The sequence below is a fragment of the Oncorhynchus keta genome, chromosome 15 (genome assembly GCF_023373465.1).
Source record: "Oncorhynchus keta strain PuntledgeMale-10-30-2019 chromosome 15, Oket_V2, whole genome shotgun sequence".
Taxonomy (NCBI): Eukaryota; Metazoa; Chordata; class Actinopteri; order Salmoniformes; family Salmonidae; genus Oncorhynchus; species Oncorhynchus keta.
In genome coordinates this window covers 34635994-34660202 of record NC_068435.1, presented here as the reverse complement: position 1 = coordinate 34660202, position 24209 = coordinate 34635994, and the positions used below count along the sequence as shown (strand labels likewise).

The 24209-nt window shown below is 43.9% G+C and overlaps 1 protein-coding gene across 1 annotated transcript in view; it reads right to left on the bottom strand.

The window, feature by feature from the left end:
• Window positions 1–24209, bottom strand: part of greb1l (GREB1 like retinoic acid receptor coactivator) — a 76015-nt gene that overhangs the window by 17418 nt on the left and 34388 nt on the right. The window contains exons 2-13 of the mRNA XM_052464263.1: window positions 19145–19264; window positions 16126–16285; window positions 15467–15652; window positions 14991–15167; window positions 14520–14696; window positions 13488–13578; window positions 13391–13446; window positions 8476–8595; window positions 3836–3973; window positions 3379–3504; window positions 2519–2656; window positions 2135–2320 (exon numbers count right to left, since the gene is read on the bottom strand). Coding sequence (XP_052320223.1) covers window positions 2135–2320; window positions 2519–2656; window positions 3379–3504; window positions 3836–3973; window positions 8476–8595; window positions 13391–13446; window positions 13488–13578; window positions 14520–14696; window positions 14991–15167; window positions 15467–15652; window positions 16126–16282 — 1552 coding nt within the window. The 5' untranslated portion in view covers window positions 16283–16285; window positions 19145–19264. The remainder of the gene's footprint in view (window positions 1–2134; window positions 2321–2518; window positions 2657–3378; window positions 3505–3835; window positions 3974–8475; window positions 8596–13390; window positions 13447–13487; window positions 13579–14519; window positions 14697–14990; window positions 15168–15466; window positions 15653–16125; window positions 16286–19144; window positions 19265–24209) is intronic.

Genomic DNA, 24209 nt, shown 5'->3' with positions numbered 1-24209 from the left:
CACTGAGGAACTTGAAGCTCTCGACCCGCTTTACAACAGTGAATGGTGGCGTGTGCGGCCCACCGTTTCCTGTAGTCCACGAAAAGCTCCTTTGTCTTGCCAACATTTAGGGTCTCATCGTCGTCGGTGATCAGGCCTACCACCGTTGTGTCGTAGGCAAACTTGATGATGGTGTTGGATTCGTGCGCGGCCACGCACTCTGCCTCCTTCTTGAGGGTCAGCGTAGCAGATGTCTTGTTGCCTACCCTTTACCGCCTGGGGGTGGACCATCAGGAAGTCCCGGACCCAGTTGAACAGGGAGAGGTTCAGTTCCAGGGTCCTTAGCTTAGTGATGAGCTTTGAGGGCACTATGGTGTTGAACGCTGAGCTGTAGTCAATGAACGTCCTTCTCACGTAGGGGTTCCTTTTGTCCAGATGTTAAAGGGCATTGTGAAGTGCAATAGAGATCGCATCATTTGTAGATCTGTTGGGGCGGTACGGAAATTAGAGTGGGTCCAGGGTTTCTGAGATGACGCTGTTGATGTGAGCCATGACCAGCATTTCAAAGCATTTCATGGCTACAGATGTGAGTACTACGGGGCTGTAGTCAGGTTACCTTGGCGTACTTAGGCACAAGGACTAAGGTGATTAGCTTGAAATATGTAGGTATTACAGACTGGGTCAGAGAGAGGTTGACAATGTCAGTGAAGACACTTGCCAGCTGGTCAGCTCATGCTCTGAGTATGCTTCCTGCTAATCCATCTGGTCCTGCGGCCTTGTGAATGTTAACCTGTTTAAAGGTCTTTATCACATTGGCTACGGGGAGTGTGATCATATAATTGTACGGAACAGCTGGTGCTCTCACGCATGGTTAAGTGTTGCTGGCCTCGAATCGAGAATAGAAGATATTTATCTTGTCTAGTAGACTCGCGTCACTGGGCAGCTCTTGGCTGGATTTTCCTTTGTATTCCGTGATAGTTTACAAGCCCTGCCATCCGACGAGCGTCAGAGCCAGTGTAGTAGAATTCGATCTTAGTCCTGTAATGACGCTGTGCCTGTTTCGTTGGAGGGCATAGCGGGATTTCTTATAAGTGTCCGGATTAGTGTCCCGCTCCTTGAAAGCAGCAGCTCTAACCTTTAGCTCAGTGTGAATGTTGCCTGTAATCCATGGCTTCTGGTTGGGATATGTATGTATGGTCACTGTGGGGACAATGTCGTAGATGCATTTATTAATGAAGCCGGTGACTGATGTGATAAACTCCTCAAAGCCATCGGATGAATCCTGGAACATATTCCAGTCTGTACTAGCGAAACAGTCCTGTGGTTTAGCATCCGCTTCATCGGACCACTTTACGTATTGAGCGCGTCACTGGTACTTCCTGTTTGAGTTTTTGCTTGTAATCAGGAATCAGAAGGTTAGACTTATTGTCCGATTTGCCAAATGGAGGGCGGGGTAGAGCTTTTATGTATTCATCTCTGTATGTGGAGTAAAGATAATCTACAATTTGTATCCCTCTAGTTGCGCAGGTGACATTCTGGTAGAAATGAGGTAAAAGGGATTTTAGTTTTCCTGCATTAAAATCACCAGCCCATGGGAGCTCCGCCACTGGGTGAGCATTTTCTTATGTGCCGTGCCCAGCTCATTGAGTGGCAGCATCAGTCTGTGGTGGTAAATAAACACCTACGAAAAATACAGACAGTAAATAGCATGGTCTACAGCTTATGAGGTATTCTAACTCAGGCGAGCAGAATCCAGAGCCTTCCTTAATATTAGACTTTACCGGACTCTGCCATTCTGTCCTGCCGACAGACAGAAAAAAACAGCTAGATTCAAATGATCCATGTCCTTCTTCAGTCAAAACTCTGAGAAGCATAGTAAATTACAGTTCTTTGCAACTCAAGGTCATGTTAGCTATTTGGAGCCACTATAGTGCATTAGTGAAAGCAAGTGCAGCAGCAGCAGCTAATGGAGCACTTTGAGTTACAACGGGGGAGCGGGGTCCAACTACCTCAGTGTTACCAAACTTTAAAACAACCAGGCTTTGGCTTAGCTCAGCCTCCCAACGATCAGCCTCAATTTCTGATTAAACCTTTTTTAAATAAGCCTTTCATATGTAACGTGTGTGTGTGTGTATGAGTCTTTTGAAGCCTTTACCTAGCCGTGCAAGGTACTGCAGGGTGAGGAGGATCATGGTCTCCACACTGAGTAGTTGGCTGCCAGTCAGTCCCAGGCTGGACAGTGTCTTCTCAGTCAACTGGTTGCCCTTATAGCAGCTCACCAGCAGAGGGCTCACCACAATGTCCCCCACGTTCCCATAGAAGTATGGTAATGTGCCATGCCCTGCAAACCAAACACCAGAATCAGTCAGTCAATCATATACCCTGAGGAAGACACTGTGTCCTGAAATGTTGCTTCATTAAATCATTTGGAGTTATATAGAGTGTGTCTTTCTTTCTTTTCTCTAAATCACATCCTGGTACAGTAGTGTCTTTAAAGTGTCTTTAAAATTGAGAATACAGTTTTATGAGGAGGATTTACCAATGAGGATAACAGGACGGACTCCTGATGTGTTGAGCAGGTTGTCAGGGACGATGACAGTCTCTCCAGCAGTGACGGGTTGGGGCTGAAGGACACCTGCTACAGGCAGCTGAGGTGTGGGCATGGCCAGCACAGAGCCTGTTCAGAAATAGACACACCATGTTAATACTGTGATTACAAAACTGCTGCACATTAAGCAGATCCTGGAAATCAGGACCTTTCTAATTCTTAAAGATAATTTGTACCCACTCTTTCAGCTTCTGCTCAGATCTGCACTAACCTATCTCCATGGAGATGCTGAATGAATCACCCCTGACAACAGAGCATTTCATGGATCTTTTGTCCTTCCTTCTCCCGAAAAGCAAGGTCAATGTAATAATCAACGTCAGATGTACACACACACACACACACACACACACACACACACACACACACACACACACACACACACACACACACACACACACACACACACACACACACACACACACTTTCACAAAGTCTGGGGCTACAGTGCACTCTTTTTTTTGTTTTTATCAAAAGGGTTCTACATTGAACCCAAAGGGGTTTTACCTGGAACAAAAATGGTTCTTCAAACTATGGGAACAGCCAAAGAACACTTTTAGGTGCTAGATATCACCATTTTTTTTTCTAAGAATGCAGGTGGTGCATGACATTTCAAAGAATTCCTCATGAAGCAAAGTCTACTAGGGCTGTATCTATTCAGGACACGCTCTGGACGTTAAGCATACGCTGTGGTGTGATGGTGCAATTCATCTAACTGTTGCCTTTTCAGTGTTGTAAATGAATGTGTCCCTATGTAAATAAACAACGAAACATTATCAAAAGCTCTGCCAGACCTGGGGAGCAGACGATGGGTCGGATGGCGGACACAGGGACGGCTGTAGGGGGGACTGGCACCAGGGGGTTAGGGTGCCAACCGCGGTGGCGCTTTTTGGGCGGGCCTGAGATCATGGCAGAGGAAACTGGACAGAAAACAATACAAGAGAAACATGAAAATTCATTCATGTTGTAACTGCAGAATGTGGGTCTGGGTTCTCAAAAGGGGTCTGGGTTCTCAAAATAATTCAGAGGGCTTCTACAATGGTGACCTATGAGAAATTATACTACATTCTACCTCATATTTCAGAAACTAAAATTTGTAATAAAAAGAAAACGCAGGTGCAGAGAAACATTCAATTGGAATCGGAATAGTAAATATGTATTGCAATTCACCCATAACAGGAACACAACAAGCAGACATTTCCTGTGTATGTTTAACATCACCGAGGTTAGGGAATCGAATGTGGAGCTCACCAGGGTTGTCTCCTAGGTCGGAGGTTCTGTACCCCTGTCCCTGGGGTCCCAGAGACACCTGAGAGGGGCTCAGTAAAGGGGGGTGGCTGTCTGGACCCAGTCCGTTGGTCGGCCCGTTCACTCTTAAAGCCATGGGTACTACACAGACACACAGACACACCATACATTATTGATGCATTTCACCACAATTCCTTTTCAGATGGTTCAACGCTAAATAATTAACTTTCGTAAGATAATGTTTTGACAGCCTTCTGAGAGACGCCATACGCGAAGTGCGTGCTTAGATCTTCTTCATAGTAAATAAAGAGTAAATAAATACATGTATTTGATATTTACAAAATAAAACCAATTATCCTGAAAGGTATCTTCCTAATATAGAGACTGAACAATACATAAGAATGATTTAGGGCCGCCTAACACTGAGCAATTGATTTCCTATTGCCAATGAACTGATGGGGAACTTTCCAGTCTCAGATTCACTGCGTGTGCATTTACGCTAACACATTGATTGGTATGTGTAGGTCAGGCCTGTCCATCTTTCAACCTTGTAAACGAGCTAATGGATAGCCAGGTTTTAAAAAGTCATTACAGGGATTTTCTGCTCAGTATTGATGAGGAGTGTGTGTGTTTGTGTGTGTGTCTCCAGTCAGTAGAAGAGGCTAATCTACACACCGCAGCTCCATCTGGACTATGCTTGGCTACGTAAACAAGCCTGTTTCTAGGCAACAGGTCCTTCTCCTTCTCCTACTCAGACCAGGGCACAGAGCAAATCAAATCAAATTTTATTTGTCACATACACATGGTTAGCAGATGTTAATGCGAGTGTAGCGAAATGCTTGTGCTTCTAGTTCCGACAATGCAGTGATAACCAACAAGTAATCTAACTAACAATTCCAAAACTACTGTCTTATACACAGTGTAAGGGGATAAATAATATGTGCATAAGGATATATGAATGAGTGATGGTACAGAGCAGCATACAGTAGATGGTATCGAGTACAGTATATACATATGAGATGAGTATGTAGACAAAGTAAACAAAGTGGCATAGTTAAAGTGGCTAGTGATACATGTATTACATAAGGATGCAGTCAATGATGTAGAGTACAGTATATACGTATGCATATGAGATGAATAATGTAGGGTAAGTAACATTATATAAGGTAGCATTGTTTAAAGTCGCTAGTGATATATTTACATCATTTCCCATCAATCCCATTATTAAAGTGGCTGGAGTCAGTGTCAATGACAGTGTGTTGGCAGCAGCCACTCAATGTTAGTGGTGGCTGTTTAACAGTCTGATGGCCTTGAGATAGAAGCTGTTTTTCAGTCTCTCGGTCCCAGCTTTGATGCACCTGTACTGACCTCGCCTTCTGGATGATAGCGGGGTGAACAGGCAGTGGTTCGGGTGGTTGATGTCCTTGATGATCTTTATGGCCTTCCTGTAACATCGGGTGGTGTAGGTGTCCTGGAGGGCAGGTAGTTTGCCTCCTCCCTGTAGGCCGTCTCGTCGTTGTTGGTAATCAAGCCTACCACTGTTGTGTCGTCCGCAAACTTGATGATTGAGTTGGAGGCGTGCGTGGCCACGCAGTCGTGGGTGAACAGGGAGTACAGGAGAGGGCTCAGAACGCACCCTTGTGGGGCCCCCGTGTTGAGGATCAGCGGGGAGGAGATGTTGTTGCCTACCCTCACCACCTGGGGGCGGCCCGTCAGGAAGTCCAGTACCCAGTTGCACAGGGCGGGGTCGAGACCCAGGGTCTCGAGCTTGATGACGAGCTTGGAGGGTACTATGGTGTTGAATGCCGAGCTGTAGTTGATGAACAGCATTCTCACATAGGTATTCCTCTTGTCCAAGTGGGTTAGGGCAGTGTGCAGTGTGGTTGAGATTGCATCGTCTGTGGACCTATTTGGGCGGTAAGCAAATTGGAGTGGGTCTAGGGTGTCAGGTAGGGTGGAGGTGATATGGTCCTTGACTAGTCTCTCAAAGCACTTCATGATGACGGAAGTGAGTGCTACGGGGCGGTAGTCGTTTAGCTCAGTTACCTTAGCTTTCTTGGGAACAGGAACAATGGTGGCCCTCTTGAAGCATGTGGGAACAGCAGACTGGTATAGGGATTGATTGAATATGTCCGTAAACACACCGGCCAGCTGGTCTGCGCATGCTCTGAGGGCGCGGCTGGGGATGCCGTCTGGGCCTGCAGCCTTGCGAGGGTTAACATGTTTAAATGTCTTACTCACCTCGGCTGCAGTGAAGGAGAGACCGCATGTTTCCGTTGCAGAAGTGAAGCTGGGGCTATTTCCTGACCCTTTGAAATACATGGGCTAAAGCTTATTGCATATGTGGCATGTCTGCATAATATTACTAGATATTATTTATATATAATGTACCATGCTGTAAAACACTTTAAAGCTGATGTTGTGAGGTAACAATATCTATACGATGGAGATATAATTACACATACAATAGATTAACACATTGTCATCCAGAAACAAGTTCCTCAGCCTACACATCACTGACAAATTGAAATGGTCCACCCACACAGACCTCAGGAGGCTGAAGAAATTTGGCTTGGCACCTAAAACCCTCACAAACTTTTAGAGATGCGCAAATGAGAGCATCCTGTCAGACTGTATTACCACCTGGTACGGCAACTGCACCGCCCGCAAAGGCAGGGCTCTCCAGAGGGTGGTTCCCAACACATCACCGGGGGCAAACTACCTGCCCTCCAGGACACCTACAGCACCCAATGTCACAGGAAGGTAAAAAAAACTAAGTACAACAACCACCCGAGCCACTGCCTGTTCACCCCGCTACCATCCAGAATGCGAGGTCAGTACAGGTGCATCAAATCTGGGACCAAGAGACTGAAAAACAGTTTCTATCTCAAGGCCATCAGACTTTAAAATAGCCATCACTAGCACATTAGAGGCTGCTGCCCTATATACAGTTGAAGTCGGAAGTTTACATACACTTAGGTTGGAGTCATTAAAACCCGTTTTTCAACCACTCCACACATTTCTTGTTAACAAACTATAGTTTTGGCAAGTCGGTTAGAACATCTACTTTGTGCATGACACAAGTATTTTTTCCAACAATTGTTTACAGACAGATCATTTCACTTATAATTCACTGTATCACAATTCCAGTGGGTCAGAAGTTTACATACACAAAGTTGACTGATTTTTTAAACAGCTTGGAAAATTCCAGAAAACGTTGTCATGGCTTTAGAAGCTTCTGATAGGCTAATTGACATCATTTGAGTCCATTGGAGGTGTACCTGTGGATGTATTTCAAGACCTAGCTTCAAACTCAGTGCCTCTTTGCTTGACATCATGGGAAATTCAAGAGAAATCAGCCAAGACCTCAGAAAAAAATTGTAGACCTCCACAAGTCTGGTTCATCCTTGGGAGCACTTTCCAAATGCTTGAAGGTACCACATTAATCTGTACAAACAATAGTATGCAAGTATAAACATCATGGGACCACGCAGCCGTCAAACCGCTCAGGAAGGAGACGTGTTCTGTCTCCTGGAGATTAACGTACTTTGGTGCGAAAAGTGCAAATCAATCCCAGAACAACAGCAAAGGACCTTGTGAAGATGCTGGAGTAAACAGGTACAAAATATCTTTATCCACAGTAAAACGAGTCCTATATCATGACCACCATCCAGGTGTTCATTGAGGCTGAGTTCACAAACTTGTTCTACTAACACACTGAAGCCTTTTGGACCAGAACATCCAATCAATCAGAATAAACCAAATGACAACAGCAGTCAAAAGACAAAACTACATTCGCTATAGGGAAGCACAAAGCAAAATACAGCGCTATCTAAATCGACAGTCCACCATGGCAAACTATTTGACCATGGTTACTGATCAAAACCATAGAAAAACCTTGACAAAGTACAGGCTTGGTGAGCACAGCCTTGCCATTGAGAAGGGTAGACACGGGGGGAAACCTGCGGCCCTGTAGGAAAGGCTGTACAACCACAGCAGAACCTGAGACAGAGCTGCATTTCCTGACAAAATATTACAAATATAAAACCATATACAATTTAAAACTCTTGTTCAAGGTTTCAAAGACCGATCTGGTGAGAATAGGTTACCAGTCCTGTTAGGGGAAGACGCTGTGGGTTGCCAGCGCTCTGTTTCTGCCTGACAATGTACACCTCCAGGGGATTCGCCCAATGCCGTCGGGGGTACGCCAAATAAAAATGTGATGTTTTTACTAGGATTAAATGTCTGGAATTGTGAAAAACTGAGTTTAAACGTATTTGGTGAAGGTGTATGTAAACTTCCAACTTCAACTGTACATAGACTTGAAATCACTGGCCACTTTAATAATGGAACACTAGTCACTTTAATAATGTTTATATATTTTGCATTACTCATATCATATGTATATACTGTATCTTAATCTATGCCACTGACATTGCTCGTCCAAATATTCATGTATTTTTAATTCCACTCCTTTACTTTAGATTTGTGTGTATTGTGTGTATTTTTGTGAAATTGTTAGATATTACTTGCACTGTTGGAACTAGAAAAACAAGCATTTCACTACACCCGCAATAACATCTGCTAACCACGTGTATGTGACCAATAACATTTTATTTGATTTGATAGAATAAGAGCTGTACCTATTGGTAGAGTCTTGCCCCCAGGGGAGTCCAAAGGCTTGAGAAAGCTGCAGTCTCGGGCCAGGTCCTGTGCTGAGAAGAACACAGAGGGGGCAGAGGGAGTCCTGGTAGGAGGGGAGTCTGGAAGGTAATAAGAGCACAGGGTGACTGTTGGGTCCTGTCAAATTGCTTTAACCAAAATCTCTCCAAACAAATCAACAATAATGACTCAATCCAATTGTTCCATTAGAACAAGTAATCCATAACAGTCCTGTTTAACAAAACAATGCTTTGTAAACAAACAGACACTCTACACTCAAGCCAGATGTAATCTTGGTCAGGGGAGGGAGGGATGGGAGATGAGGGGAGGGAGGGAAGGAGGGAGGGAGGGGAGAGGAGAAGGGGTGTTGTGTCAAACCACTTCCCTTCCCTGACAGAGCGTGATGACCTAACTGGGAGCAGGACGTAGCTCAAGGTCAGTGTCAGGAGATAGGACACTGAAGTCATGCCAATGGTGCGTATCAGCACAGCTAACACATCAGGTTAAGTATTTTAGTATGTGTGTGTGCGTGTGTGTGTTTTTAATCTGATTTTACTGCTCGCTTGAGTTACTTGATGTGGAAGAGAGTCCCATGTAGTCATGGCTCTATGTAGTACTGTGTGTTTCCCAGAGTCTGTTATGGACTTGGGGACTGTGAAGAAACCCCTGGTGGTATGTCTTGTAGGGGTATGTATAGGTGTCTGAGCTGTGTGTTAGATGTTTGAAGAGACAGTTCGCTGCTTTCAATAGTCCGGGTGGCCATTTCATTAATTATTCAGCCATGTACTTTGGTGTGAAAAGTGCAAATCAATCCCAGAACAACAGCAAAGGACTTTGTGAAGATGCTGGAGGAAACGGGCACAAAAGTATCTATATCCACAGTAAAACGAGTCCTATATCGACATAACCTAAAAGGCTGATCAGCAAGGAAGGAGCCACTGCTCCAAAACCGCCTTATTAAAAAAGTTGGACTTCGGTTTGCAACTGCACATGGGGACAAAGATCGTACTTTTTAGAGAAATGTTCTCTGGTCTGATGAAACAAAAATAGAACTGTTTGGCCATAATGACCATCGTTATGTTGGGAGGAAAAAGGGGGAGGCTTGCAAGCCGAAGAACACCATCCCAACCGTGAAGCACAGGGGTGGCAGCATCATGTTGTGAGGGTGCTTTGCTGCAGGAGGGACTGGTGCACTTCCAAAAATAGATGGCTTAATGAGGGAGGAAAATTATGTGGATATATTGAAGCAACGTCTCAAGACATCAGTCAGGAAGTTAAAGCTTGGTCGCAAATGGGTCTTCCAAATGGACAATAACCCCAAGCATACTTCCAAAGTTGTGGCAAAATGGCTTAAGGACAACAAAGGCAGGGTATTGGAGTGGCCATCACAAAGCCCTGACCTCAATCCTATAGAAAATTTGTGGGCAGAACTGAAAAAGCGTGTGCGTGCAAGGAGGCCTACAAACCTGACAAGTTAAACAATTTAATTTATTTATTTATTTAACTAGGCAAGTCAGTTAAGAACAAATTCTTATTTGTAATGACAGCCTAGGAACAGTGGGTTAACTGCCTTGTTCAGGAGCAGAATGACAGATTTTTACCTTGTCAGCTCAGGGATTCGATCTTGCAACCTTTCAGTTACTAGTCCAACTCTCTAACCACTATGCTACTTGCCACCCCACAAATACTAATTGAGTGTATGTAAACTTCTGACCCACTGGGAATGTGATGAAAGAAATAAAAGCTCTGCTATTATTCTGACATTTCACATACTTAAAATAAAGTGGTGATCCTAACTGACCTAAGACAGAGAATTTTTACTAGGATTAAATGTCAGGAGTTGTGAAAAACTGAGTTTAAATGTAATTGTCTAAGGTGTATGTAAACGTCCGACTTCAAGTGTAGCAGAGGATGTAAAGCCACAACACACGTTTTTTTCAGCAGCAGACTGATTGATAATGTCAAAAGATGCATGACAAAACCGCTCCCACAATCATATCGTTATCAATTTCTGTCAGCCAAGCAACAGTCATTTGTGTCAGTACCGCACATGTTGAGTGCCCCTCCCTATAAGCGTGGTGAGAGTCAGTTGTGAAATAGCATTGTGTCTGGTTCAACATTCTTTTTTTCCCCCCAATGTAAATAGTTCGGGTGGCCATTTGATTAATTGTTCAGCCGTCTTATAAAAGCTGTTCAGGAGACTTTTGGACATAGACTTGGCACTACGGTTCCATTTGTCATGCGGTAGCAGTGAGAACAGTCTACTGTGACATTAATGCGCGTACGAACTCGCACCCAGGTGCAGAGAAACACAGCAGGCAGAGGTAAGGGTAAATCCAGAATATTTACTCAAGATCTTCATAGCAAAACAACAGAGCAAGGGCACACGAGAACACTGAACAAAACATGAGACCTGAGCAACTGGCCCAGTCCACAGAGGAACCTAAATAGCCATCCAGCATGTGATCCCAATAAGCCCAATCAGGGTCACCTGGATACTGGAAGTTACCCAAGGGTGCACTCCAGTGGCAACCTCAGGTAGTACCCTCAAGGGAGAAAACCTGACCTGTGACACTATGACTTGGATGACTGGAGTCTGACAATTTTTTGGGCCTTCTGGGATGGTAGTGTTGATGTGAGCCCTGACGAGCCTTTCAAATCACTTCATGGCTACACGCCCTGGTAATCCGTCTGGCCCTCGGCCTTGTGAATTTTGACATGTTTAACGGTCTTGCTCACATCGGCTACAGAGAGCGTAATCACATAGTCATCCGGGACAGCTGGTGCTCTGTGTTGCTTGCATTGAAGCGAGCATAAAAGGCATTTAGCTCTTCTGGTAGGTTCGCATCACTGGGCAGCTCGCGGCTGGGTTGCTCTTCGTAGTTCGTAATAGTTTGCTCGCCCTGCCACAGCCGACGAGCGTCGGAGCCGGTGTATTAAGATTCAATCTCCGTCCTGTATTGACGCTTTGCCTGTTTGGTGGTTCGTCGGAGGGCATAGCGGGATTTCTTAGAAGCGTCTGGACTAATGTCCCGCTTCTTGAAAGCAGCAGATCTAGCCTTTAGCTCGGTGCAGATGTTGCCTGTAAATCCATAACTTCTGGTTGGGATATGTACTGTACGTACGATTACTGAGGGGACGACATTTTCGATGCACTTACTGATGAAGCCGTTGACTGAGGTGGTATACTCCTCAATGCCATTGGCTGAATCACAGAACATCTTCCAGTCTGTGCTAGCAAAGCAGTCCTGTAGCGTAGCATCCACGTCATCTGACCACTTCCGTATTGAGCGAGTCACTGCTTCTTCCTGCTTTAGTCTTTGCTTGTAAGCAGGAATCAGGAGGATAGAATTATGGTCAGATTTGCCAAATGGAGGGCGGGGGAGAGCTTTGCATGTGTCTCTGTGTTTGGAGTAAAGGTGGTCTAGATTTTTATTCTCCTCTGGTTGCACCTGTGACATGCTGGTGGAAATTAGGTAAAACAGATTTAAGTTTGCCTGCATGAAAGTCTGCTGAGTGCAGTCTTAGTTCCAGCATCAGTTTGCGGTGGTAAATAGATAGCTACGAATAATATAGATGATAAATCTCTTGGTAGATACTGTGGTCTACAGTTTATCATGAGGTACTCTACCTCAGGTGAGCACTACCTTGAGATTTCTTTAATATTATACATCGCGCACCAGCAGTTATTGACAGATAGACACACACTCCCGCCCCTTGTCTTCCCAGACGTAACTGCTCTGTCCTGCCGATTGATGGAAAACCCAGCCAGCTCTATATTATCCGTGTCGTCGTTCAGCCATGACTCGGTGAAACATAAGATATTGCAGTTTTTTATGTCCCATTGGTAGGATAGTCTTGACCGTAGATCGAGTTTGTTTTCCAAGGATTGCACGTTGGACAATAGAACCGATGGTAGTGGCAATTTACTCACTCGCCTACGAATCCTCACAAGAGACCCTGACCTTCTCCCTCTGTATCTCCAGCTTTTCTTCACATGAACGACGGGGATTTGGGCCTGGTCTCCGGAAAGCAGTATATCCTTTGCGTCGGACTCATTAAAGAAAAAATCTTTGTCCAGTTTGAGGTGAGTAATCACTGTTCTGATGTCGAGAAGCTCTTTTCAGTCATAAGAGATGGTAGCAGCAAATTTGTGTCCAAAATAAGTTTCAAACAAAATAGCACAGTTGTTTAGTAGCCTGTAAAACGGCAGCCATCCCCTCTGGCGCCATTATTATTCATTCAGAGTTTGTTGCTGGCATTTAATGCCCAAGTTTGCTATTCTTGACAATAAAAAATGTAAGTAGTTGGCAATATCAGAGGGCTTTGGGATGAATAAATCATCTGATTCAATGAATGATGGAGCAGAGTTTGCCTTTTTGCCCAAAATGTCATTTAAGGTGCTCCAAAGCTTTTTACCATCATCCTTTATATAATTGATTTTTGTTTCATAGTACAGTTTCTTCTTATTTTTGTTTAGTTTAGTCACATGATTTCTCAATTTACAGTTTGTTTTATTTGCCATTCATTTTGCCCTGTCTCTCTTAGATCTCACACTGAATGAGCACTATAACCTGAGACAGAGTCGACTACCATGAGCGTGTCCTACCTGAGAGGGAGAAAGAGGGTGTGCGTGTGTCCTACCTGAGAGGGAGGAAGAGGAGGGTGTGCGTGTGTCCTAGCTGAGAGGGAGAAAGAGGAGGGGGTGTGTGTGTCCTACCTGATAGGGAGAAAGGGGAAGAGGAGGGTGTGTGTGTCCGTGTGTCCTACCTGAGAGGGAGAAAGAGGAAGGAGATTTTGCGTGCGTCCTACCTGAGAGGGAGAAAGAGGAAGGAGGTTTTGCGTGTGTCCTACCTGAGAGGGAGAAAGGGGAAGAGGAGGGTGTGCATGTCCTACCTGAGAGGGAGAAAGGGGAAGAGCTGTGTCCGTTGGTGCCTCCATTCTCCTTGCAACTGAGAGGGAGAAAGGGAAGAGGAGGGTGTGCATGTCCTACCTGAGGAGGGAGAAAGGGGAAGAGGAGGTTGCTATTGGAGAACTGGGCGTCTTGCTAGTCTGAGAGGGAGAAAGGGGAGAACTGGGGGAGTCTGGGGAAAAGGAGGAGAGAAATAAATAACATTTTAAAATAGAGCTGGAACATATTATCAGTGAATCAATCAATGATACATTTTGTATATACTGTATATTGATGGGTCATAAAACAAATATAGCCCCAGACCAATACCACATTATTATGTTTATTTATTATTACGTTATTACAAAAACCACTTAACTCCATTAGGCTACTACGCATTTATAATGCATTTTAAATCAAATCAAATCCAAGTAAATTTGTCACGTGTGCAGAATACAACAGGTGTAGGTAGACCTTACAGTGAAATGCTTACTTACAGGCTTTAACCAATAGGGGGGTACACGTGTGTGTGTGTGTGTGTGTGTGTGTGTGTGTGTGTGTGTGTGTGTGTGTGTGTGTGTGTGTGTGTGTGTGTGTGTGTGTGTGTGTGTGTGTGTGTGTGTGTGTGTGTGTGTGTGTGTGTGTGTGTGTGTGTAGAGAAATAAAACAGTAGCAACGCTATATACAGACAGTTAGTTAGTCAGGCTTATTGAGGTAGTATGTACATGTGGGTATGGTTAAAGTGACAATGCATATATGATGAACAGAGAGTAGCAGTAGCGTAAAAGAGGGGTTGGCGGGTGGTGGGACACAATGCAGATAGCCCGGTTAGCCAATATGCGGGAGCACTGGTTGGTCGGCCCAATTGAGGTAGTATGAACATGAATGTATAGTTAAAGTGACTATGCATAGAAGATAAACAGAGAATAGCAAGCAGCGTAAAAGAGGGGTTGGGGGGGCACACAATGCAAATAGTCCGGGTAACCATTTACTAAACTACTATGCAACATCCAGTCAAGTTGTAGCAACATACAATGTTACTAGTGTAATTACAGTAGTACAACACAGGTATAAGAGAAAGTGTTGCAGAAAGTGTATGAAATTAATGCAGATAGGGTCAGAGAGACATCTCACCTTTCCAGCAGATGAGGGGTCCTTTGCACAGAGCACCCTGAGAGTTCTTCACCAGGTAGTATTTTAAGTGCTTCTGCTTCTTGGGCTGCGTGGCCAGCTTCAGGTTGATGTGGTTGGAGAACTCAGTAAAGTACCGGAACCCCTTCTCCCCACAGCCAACACAGTTCCCTGAAAACCCTGCACACACAATAACATAGAGGACATATTATAAGGATACATTATAGTCTTATGTCAATATTTCTATCGCCAAACATTGATGAACAGCAAAAATAAGCTGTTCAACTCAATGTGGCATTAGGAGGCCACAGCACAGGTTAACCAAATGCTGAATTTAACAGCAATCAAAACTAGTTGCAAGCTACAGTATGGAGGGTGGTAAAAATCAAGTCTTTCCGATGACTCATCTAAGCTGAGCGGGTAAAATACTCATATGTCTACCTCAGTATATCAGGTCAGAGAGACCGGACTGACCTAAAAGTGCATTTTTCCCGTTCTCATCAGGCAGAAAGCGCCTGTCCACGGAACACACCAGGATGTGCTCTGGGACGCTGGAGGATTTGGCACCGACAAGCTCGAAGCCAGCTGGAACTTCGATCGGTTCCGTCGCCATGGAGACCAGACGGAGGTCCTTACCGGCCTGACAGAACCCTGAGAAGGAGAGACAGAACAACAGTCAGCTCGGGAAGTAAACATCCACAACAACAACACACAGTACACGTACCATGGTCGCGTTCACTGGAATTAGTATTATCGTCGTCAGCTTGCTGAATAATGTCTGTATAGATGTCTACGATACATCGGAACATACCATGGTGAATATTGTTGCAAACATGTGGTGTTCCTAAGTAGAGAATGTGTTCTTAAGATCTGTTTTTTTTAGCAAGGATTTGAATCCCCGGGGGTTCCCAGGACAAAAGGAGTATGAGATGTTTTTTGAGGATTTTTACCGTCCATGGTGCAGCAGCCGTCGGGCGCAGGGCCCTGGTGGAGGTAGGGCAGCGGGGGGCTGCTGGTGTCAGAGTCGTCCTCCTCCTCCAGCTCTTCCAGACCGTTAGAGGCCTGGCCGTTTAGCAGATCCTGACCCTTAGGCTCCCCCCCACACGGCATGCACAGGTCCACCTTGGGCTTGATATCTGACCCAATAACAGACAATGACCCCGTAAGACATAATGTCCCCGTCATAGACCACGTTGCACAACACAACAAATTCTCCTGGAGTGAAGATGCCAGACAAAAAGGCAAGGAGAAGGAGATCGGAGGCTTTGCAAGTCCTTTTTCAAGAGAAGGACAAGCCCATAACACATGACCATGGCCACTTTCAAGTCTACCTCTCTTCAAGAGAACAAAATGCGTGAGATGATATGGATTTGCTGTGTGTGTGGGTATCATGTAATGACTAATTCTCAAGTCCTACTCAACGGGTTATCATTAACATAATTGAACATAACGATCAGAGAAAGACAGGTTTTTTTTCTCTCTGTGTTTCTGTTATCTATGATCGACTAATGAATGAGTCAACTGGCTATAGCTAGTGTTCTGCACTGTTTCTATACATAACGACCTTGATGAGGACATAGAATGGAGCCATGCAGACAGAGAGAAGTACCATCCATGTTGCCAGGATACTGGTCAGGCTCCAGGTATAGCTGAGTGAAGATGGGCTGTGGGTCTCCACTGCTGGAGCGTAGGGAGGCCTTGATGGAGTTGTGGAGGGCCTCCTCAAAGCGAGCAGATTTCAGCTGCCCTGCGTACGAATTCCCCATTATCTGTAATGAGAAGAACGGTATAACATGAACAAATGCATAGCCATGCACTCAAGGCTCAGCTCCGTCCATGTCGATTAGTAAGAGAGAACAGAGTAGAAATCCAATCTACTTGTCCAGGGGTCACAAAGATGCTAGGATGCACTTACAGTCTCACATAATGCATGCGCACACACACACACACCCCCCTCTGTCTTTATCCCTACCCTATTTCTTTCTGGTTTTGTCTCTAGATCTCCCCCTCCCTTTCTGAATTTCAGTATGTCACCCTGGCCTCATTGCCCCCCTCCTTTGGTCCACTCTTTGGACATCTGCCGAGGTCGGCTGTGTGGGCCTGGGGTTGAGATTGGGAAGCAGGTGGCAACTGGACAGACAGGGGGACACACATGTGGCCTGGTGGTACTGAAGAGTGTAAGGAGGGGGGGGGGGGGCTGTTCAAATAGATCAGAAGTGACCAGTGCAGGGCAAGGGTAATAGCCAAATACAGACTGTCCAACTAAATAACTATCCTTAAATAACTCTCCTTAAAGCTACTCTCCTTTTTCTAGTCATTGCCCTTTCCATATCACCCAGCCATTCATTTGCATGGTTTACAATTATAAAGGACTGAAGAGGAAGTCATATTTTTTTGCCAGCTAACATATGGTCTTGGCCTGAAAAACCCTCCCTACCATTGTCCTTGGGCTACATTTGGCAGGTGTTACTGTAGTGTTGTATCAACGCAACCATTAACAGCCAAGTCAAGCCACAGGTTGAAGGCTTCATCTGTTTGGGAACAGCTAGGACTCTGTAACCATCACATTGTCTGTGCAGGTTTTTTTAGGGGCACAATTACTTGTGATATCATGTATTTTGACTAACTCTATGCCTAGCAATATTACATGTTGACTATGCCAAGCGATGTATAAATGGCTTGGCTATCAAGCAATTAGTCCAAAACAAAATCCTGTATCTGCAATGTAAAAGAAATGTGCAGGAATATAGACTACACATGATATCTATAGTACATGCAGAATTTGCAGACAAATCACATTTAAATATAACTAACCAATTTGTATCTATTTTTTGCATGTAAAACAACAAGTGGCATCCAATCCAGACCATTTGATTGACAGGTGAATTGCCACTGGACAAAATACCCCTCGCCTAAGGTAACCATTTTTAAATACAACCAACGAAGACTTAACTGGGTTAATCATTAAATCAAGAGAACCTATTTCACTGAGATCAATACAAAGCACTATTGAGTTTCTATGTTGATTCTACTCAAAAGCGTTTTTGTTCACCCTTTTAAAATGAAGAAGCATGCCTCTTCCCAGGTTGTCTTTAGCCAGGTTGTCTAAAACCCCGAACCCTTTTATTCTATCAATAAACGGCAGGCTTGGTAATCAAGTTGGAACAGTTAGCCATCCGAGGTCCTGTTCCTGCCCTAACGTGTCCCATGCCTGGACAGGTTCAAGCCTGGCTGATTACCCAAGAACCTACCCAGAGGGAAAAGGCGCAGAGAGACTGAGAAGAAAGAGACAGCAAGAGAGAGAAAGAGAGACAGGGAGAGAGAGACAGGGAGAGAGAGACAGCTTTGACAATGTACACATATGTTTCCCATGCCAATAAAGCCCTTTGACTTGAGAGAGGTAGAGAGGGGGTGGGATATGGCCAGCCAAGGCAGACAAAGGACAAGATTAAGTGTGGTGCCTGATTGTGCTTTGACAGAGATAAGCAGCTTAACATAAAGAAGCTACAGTATTTCTCAGTATTTCTCCCTCAGCTGACGGGTGGATGGGATGGAGAAAGGTAGAAAGATATAGAACTACCCAAGGTCAGTTTCGTGCAAATTTTTACACTTGAGAAATACTGCACCAAACATCTTAATTAGTTGAAGAATTCTCGGCAGAAACATGACAAATTAATTCAGCCTGGTTTCGGCGTCTCAAAATAGACAAACAGTAATATTGCCGCTTTTTTATTTTTTTTTCAAGAAAACTTCTTTTTAGTATGAGAGCACACTCTTACTCGGTTCGCCGAACTGAAGCATGCTGATGCCTTAAGAGGTTTTCCGGAGGACTTCCAGGTCAATTCGAGAGCCCAGAGCAGCAGAGAACAGATTTGTCCTTAAACCTCACAAAGTGAAGCCATAGTGGTGACCTCACAAAGCTGACACATGGGAGAGGTGGGGAGGTGAACACAGATGAGACCCTTCAACACGTGCTCCATCACAACAAAGCCACACCGGGACAAAGGTGGCCTAATGGATGTGGCTGGAGCAGGAGTGAGAGAGAGGAATTGGTGGTCAGGAGTTATTTCAGGCGTGATTTCATTTGACGTGCTTCTGTTTGATGAATGATGAAATAGTGTCTGATCTGTGTTTTCAGGTAGTGACAGAATCATGTTTGGAGAAGTGAAGTGACTGAGATCTCAATTCTCTCAGAGGCAACTGGAAGCTGACCAGAAAACCGGTCTCAGATTCTTCCACAGATTCCTGAGCCTGGGTGGCCATAATGGCCATATTGCAAGAATCTAACCCCCGGGCAGAACTAAGGTCTGGTCCTGTGACAAGCTTGAAAATTCCAGGAGGCCATATGGGAGAAAAAAAATAGGGCTTGTTCATTAGGAATTAAATTGAAGAAAATTGTCAGATATTTTGTGAAATGGGGAGGTACCATCTGAACTTGTCCAAAAAGAAATGCTTGTTATGGTTTTACGTTTTGACACGTTTTGCTACGGTGTGCCCTAAGGAACAAGACTCTCCTTTCTCTCTTTATACATCTTTCCCATTCGGACTTTACCTCGCTTTCCCGACACGGCTTTAAAAACATAATAATCTCATGTATTATCACGTCATTTTGGCGGAGCTAACCTTACCTTGTGTAATTGTTCCCAGGCGTGAAGGGATTTGTTCTCCTCTACTACATGATGGGTCAGAAGAACCACTGTGTCGAAACGTCCTGCAGTGACATCCCCCTCAGCAGCACTGTTCTAGACCTAAAGAGAGTTGGTCAGATGAATACATGAGATTAACAGAATGAATCTTCACCCAAGGATCCAAATGAACAGACATATGGAATACAGGACACATACTGTACAGTAGGCTAAAGGTTTATAGTTGGCTAATTGTCTGAAACTGATTAGCACTAAGGAAGACGATCATGCCACACTGGTGTATTTAAAGGTGACAGCGTCGAATCAGGCTTTGATACCATTTATATACTGTATGCAAGGAGAAGAATTTGCTGCAAATAACACACGATAGGCCTGCAGCACCTTTCATCTCAAGATATCAAATCAAACCCAATATTTAAAAAATCCTATTGAAAGGAAACTCAAGGTTGAAAGACACACAAATGCTTTTAAATAGTCAGTACAACTATTCCACACAACATGTCTGACCATGAAAATGAATGGCTGCACTTAGAGCAATGAGAGAGGCCACTCAAAAGTTAAGAGGAGCAGATTGCACAAAACCATGACATATGTAGTGACTGTTGGCGGTGAACAGGGGTTATGTGATACGGTAGCCTCTGGGTATTTTTGTAAAACACACTAGAGTGTTAGGGTTTGTAATCATACACACACAAATACACACGTGTATGCACATGTGTGCGCACACTCACACACAAACTGTATATGGGCGCTCACACATACACAAACTGTATATGGGCGCTCACACATACACAAACTGTATATGGGCGCTCACACATACACAAACTGTATATGGGCGCTCACACATACACAAACTGTATATGGGCGCTCACACATACACAAACTGTATATGGGCGCTCACACATACACACTAGAGGTCGACCGATAATGATTTTTCAACACCGATACCGATCATTGGAGGACCAAAAAAAGCCAATACCGATTAATCTGACAATTTTGGGGGGTTTGTTTGTAATAATGACAATTACAACAATACTGAATGAACACTTATTTTAACCTAATATAATACATCAATAAAATCAATTTACCCTAAAATAAATAATTAAACATGTTCAATTTGGTTTAAATAATGCAAAAACAAAGTGTTGGAGAAGAAAGTAAAAGTGCAATATGTGCCATGTAAAAAAAAGCTAACGTTTAAGTTCCTTGCTCAGAACATGATATGAAATATATGAATATGAAAGGTAAGAAGTTTTAGGTTGTAGTTATTATAGGAATTATAGGCCTATTTCTCTCTATACCATTTGTATTTCATATACCTTTTACTATTGGATGTTCTAATAGGCACTTTAGTATTGCCAGTGTAACAGTATAGCTTCCGTCCCTCTCCTCGCCCCTGCCTGGGCTCGAACCAGGAACACATCGACAACAGCCACCCTCGAAGCATCGTTACCCATCGCTACACAAAAGCCGCGGCCCTTGCAGAGCAAGGGGAACAACTACTCCAAGTCTCAGAGCGAGTGACGTCACAGATTGAAACGATCGGTGAAACAAAAGTGCTGTTTGAATGAATGCTTACGATGCCGCTGCTGCCTACCATCGCTCTGTCAGACTGCTCTATCAAATGTCAAATCGTAGACTTAATTATAACACACATAAATACGAGCCTTAGGTCATTAATATGGTCGAATCCGGAAACTATCATTTCGAAAACAAAACGTTTATTCTTTCAGTGAAATACGGAACCGTTCTGTGTTTTATCTAACAGGTGGCATCCCTAAGTCTAAATATAGGTGTTACATTGTACAACCTTCAATGTTATGTCATAATGATGTACAATTCTGCCAAATGAATTACAGTCTTTGTTAGGAATAAATGGACTTCACACAGTTCACAACGAGCCAGGCGGCCCAAACTGCTGCACGGAACGCAAGAGAAGTGACACAATTTCCCTAATTATAAAAAATTAATGTTAGCAGGCAATATGAACTAAATTGGCAGGTTTAAAATATATATACTTGTGTATTGATTTTAAAGAAAGGCATTGATGTTTATGGTTAGTTTTGGTGCAACGACAGTGCTAAATCATCACCTGTTTGGCAAAGTAGGCTGTGATTCGATGAGAAAGGCACCTCATCGGTTATATGCAACGCAGGACACGCTAGATAAACTAGTAATATCATCAACCATGTGTAGTTAACGAGTGATTATGTGAAGATTGATCATTTTTTTATAAGTTTAATGCTACCTAGCAACTTACCTTGGCTTCTTGCTGCCCTCGCGTAACAGGTAATCAGCCTGCCACGCAGGCTCCTCGTGGAGTGCATTGTAAGGCAGGTGGTTAGAGCGTAGGACTAATAACCGGAAGGTTGCAAAAACAAATCCCTGAGCTGACGAGGTAAAAATCTGTCATTCTGCCCCTGAACAAGGCAGTTAACCCACCATTCCTAGGCCGTCATTGAAAATAAGAATGTGTTCTTAACTGACTTGCCTAGTTAAATGTGTAAAAAAAAAAATAAGAAAATCGGCCAAATCGGTGTCCAAAAATACCGATTTCCGTTTGTTATGAAAACTTGATATCGGCCCTAATTAATCGGCCATTCCGATTAATCGGTCGACTTCTAGTACACACACACACACTACCAACTACTAAAAACTGGTACAGATATAAAGGTCTTGATTTGACCAGTTTCTCACAGCAGAAAAATAATCCTGCAGCAACAGGAAATTTGAATTTTGGTGTGGATTATAATTCATGGAATTTTTGGAGGCGTTTATAAATGTTTGTTTTTTGAAATTAAGTCTGACATTTTAAAAGTGGAAATTTCAAACTTTAGAAACCTTTTTAAACCTTGAATACACGTTTGCATTTCCTGCTTTGCAGGACATTTCCTGCAACAACCGGGTGATCAAATTAAGATCCTACATCTGTACTTCCACTTTGACCCCGAGCATTGTTTACCCACTCCTAGACCTTAAACAACTAAGCTGATACAAAGTTCCCTTCAAAACATTGACTGTCACAAGAATGCTCCCTGTCACCATCCTGTAATGCATGGTCCTTGTTATGCAGTTTTTGGGACCTAGTGTCCCTAATCTGCCCCTGCCTGAGGTCTGGGGCCCAAGTCCTTGCGCTGGCATTACATGCACACTGATTTGTCCTGTTAACCACATTGAAGTAGTTAACTTTGTGAATGATTAGCCTCACACTGATAGGACTAATCAAACTACAGAGCTACATGGTCAATGGGAGGGACAAGGGGATAAGGGGATAAGGGAGGTCATGCAAATTCCATACCATCCAGGTCAGACAGTGCTAGAACTTTAACCGGAACGCTGCATGAGTTTAGGGAACATTCTCTTTAGTACAGACTGAACATCCAAATCTTCCTTCACTTCTAGATACACGCTTTAAGGGCCCTCTAGGCAGCGAACTCTGCATCCACAGTAATATAACCCATTCTATGAGACATTCTTATAACACTGGCCTAGACTACATATCACTCTTAACATAACCCTGTATCTGTGTCCATGATCACAGGGTCACTATCAACAGCATTGACTGACCCCCCCCGCCCCCCTTGGCCAGAGTGTTGAAATAGTTTTGTGGCTGCCAAATTAAATGAAGTTTATGTGTCATATGCACAAGAAACGCATGGACTAAACTAAATGTGACAACAATAAGAAAAGAAGGTACAAAAAATTGTACTAATAGTAATAATAATCTAGGACACTGCAGATGGCCGATGAGATGTGCCTGACCCATCGGAGCCGTAAATCTAGACATACTCAGGCACAGCCTCGGGCGCCTAACGGCTGGGATCCTGTTCTTCTGGTAATGACATTTTAGGGTCCTTTCAGCATGACATGCTGGTAGGGAATTTTGCCTGAGGGGTGTAAGGAGGGAATTTAAGGCGGTGGCCGCAGAGGTACACACGCACAAAACACACACACATACAAACGCACACACACAAACACCCACATGTGCACACAGACAGCACTCCGTGCATGCGTATGCATAAAATAGCTAACTCGTTGTTGATGAACGATGCGAAAACAGAGGTCCTATTTTAGAGTGATGTGGATTTAAATTCTAAGAAATGTTAGAGATTTAACTCCAAGAACACTGTGAGCTTAGCCTTGCTCCCACCCCTCCCTGTCTTCTCTCTCCCTCCCTCCCTCCTTCTCTGTTTCCCCCAGGCCACTCCCCTTTTTTTGTTTCTTCCTTCATCTGCATAATGACGTTACACTCCTGACAATGGAGGGATAGAGGCAGGATAGAGAGGGATTACATCAACTTCCCCTTGGTCACAACCTGTTTCAGACCCACTCTATCACTCCCGGAACCTTTCCTTCAAAGGTAACACTGCAGTGTTGAATTCAGCCAAGGGTTTCACGTTAACAAATCTAACTTGCTACTGTATCCACCTACGTGTACATAGGCACTGGCACAAATAGACGTGTGTGTGTGTGTGTGTGTGTGTGTGTGTGTGTGTGTGTGTGTGTGTGTGTGTGTGTGTGTGTGTGTGTGTGTGTGCGCCACACACAAACACATTTTGAAAAGAGAAGAGGGAAAAAAAGGGAAAGCCGGGGTAGATGCAGAAAACAACTTGACACTGTCCCGGTGATCCTGAACATGCTTTTTCTACAACACATAGTGATATAGTCTAAAATGATTTAGATCATCCAGAACATGGTAAAAAGACGACCACTGACTATCTCTTTACTTGATAATTGAAACATTCACACAAGCTTCTGCCAGTCATCATTACTGGCAATAGATCATGATTAAAACAGACTACCTTAGTCATTTGAGTAAATGGATTACATATCTTATTATTCACAGAAATACAGGAACAATGACTGTAGGCTACACCCCTAGAAAAAAAAGGTGCTATCTGGGACCGAAAAGGTTTATTTGGCTGTCCCCGTAGGAGAACCCTTTGAATAACCCTTTTGATACCAGGTAGAACCCTATTGGGTTCCATGTAGAACCCATTTTCCCAGAGGGTTCTACATGGAAGCCAAAAGAGTTCTGACTGGGACC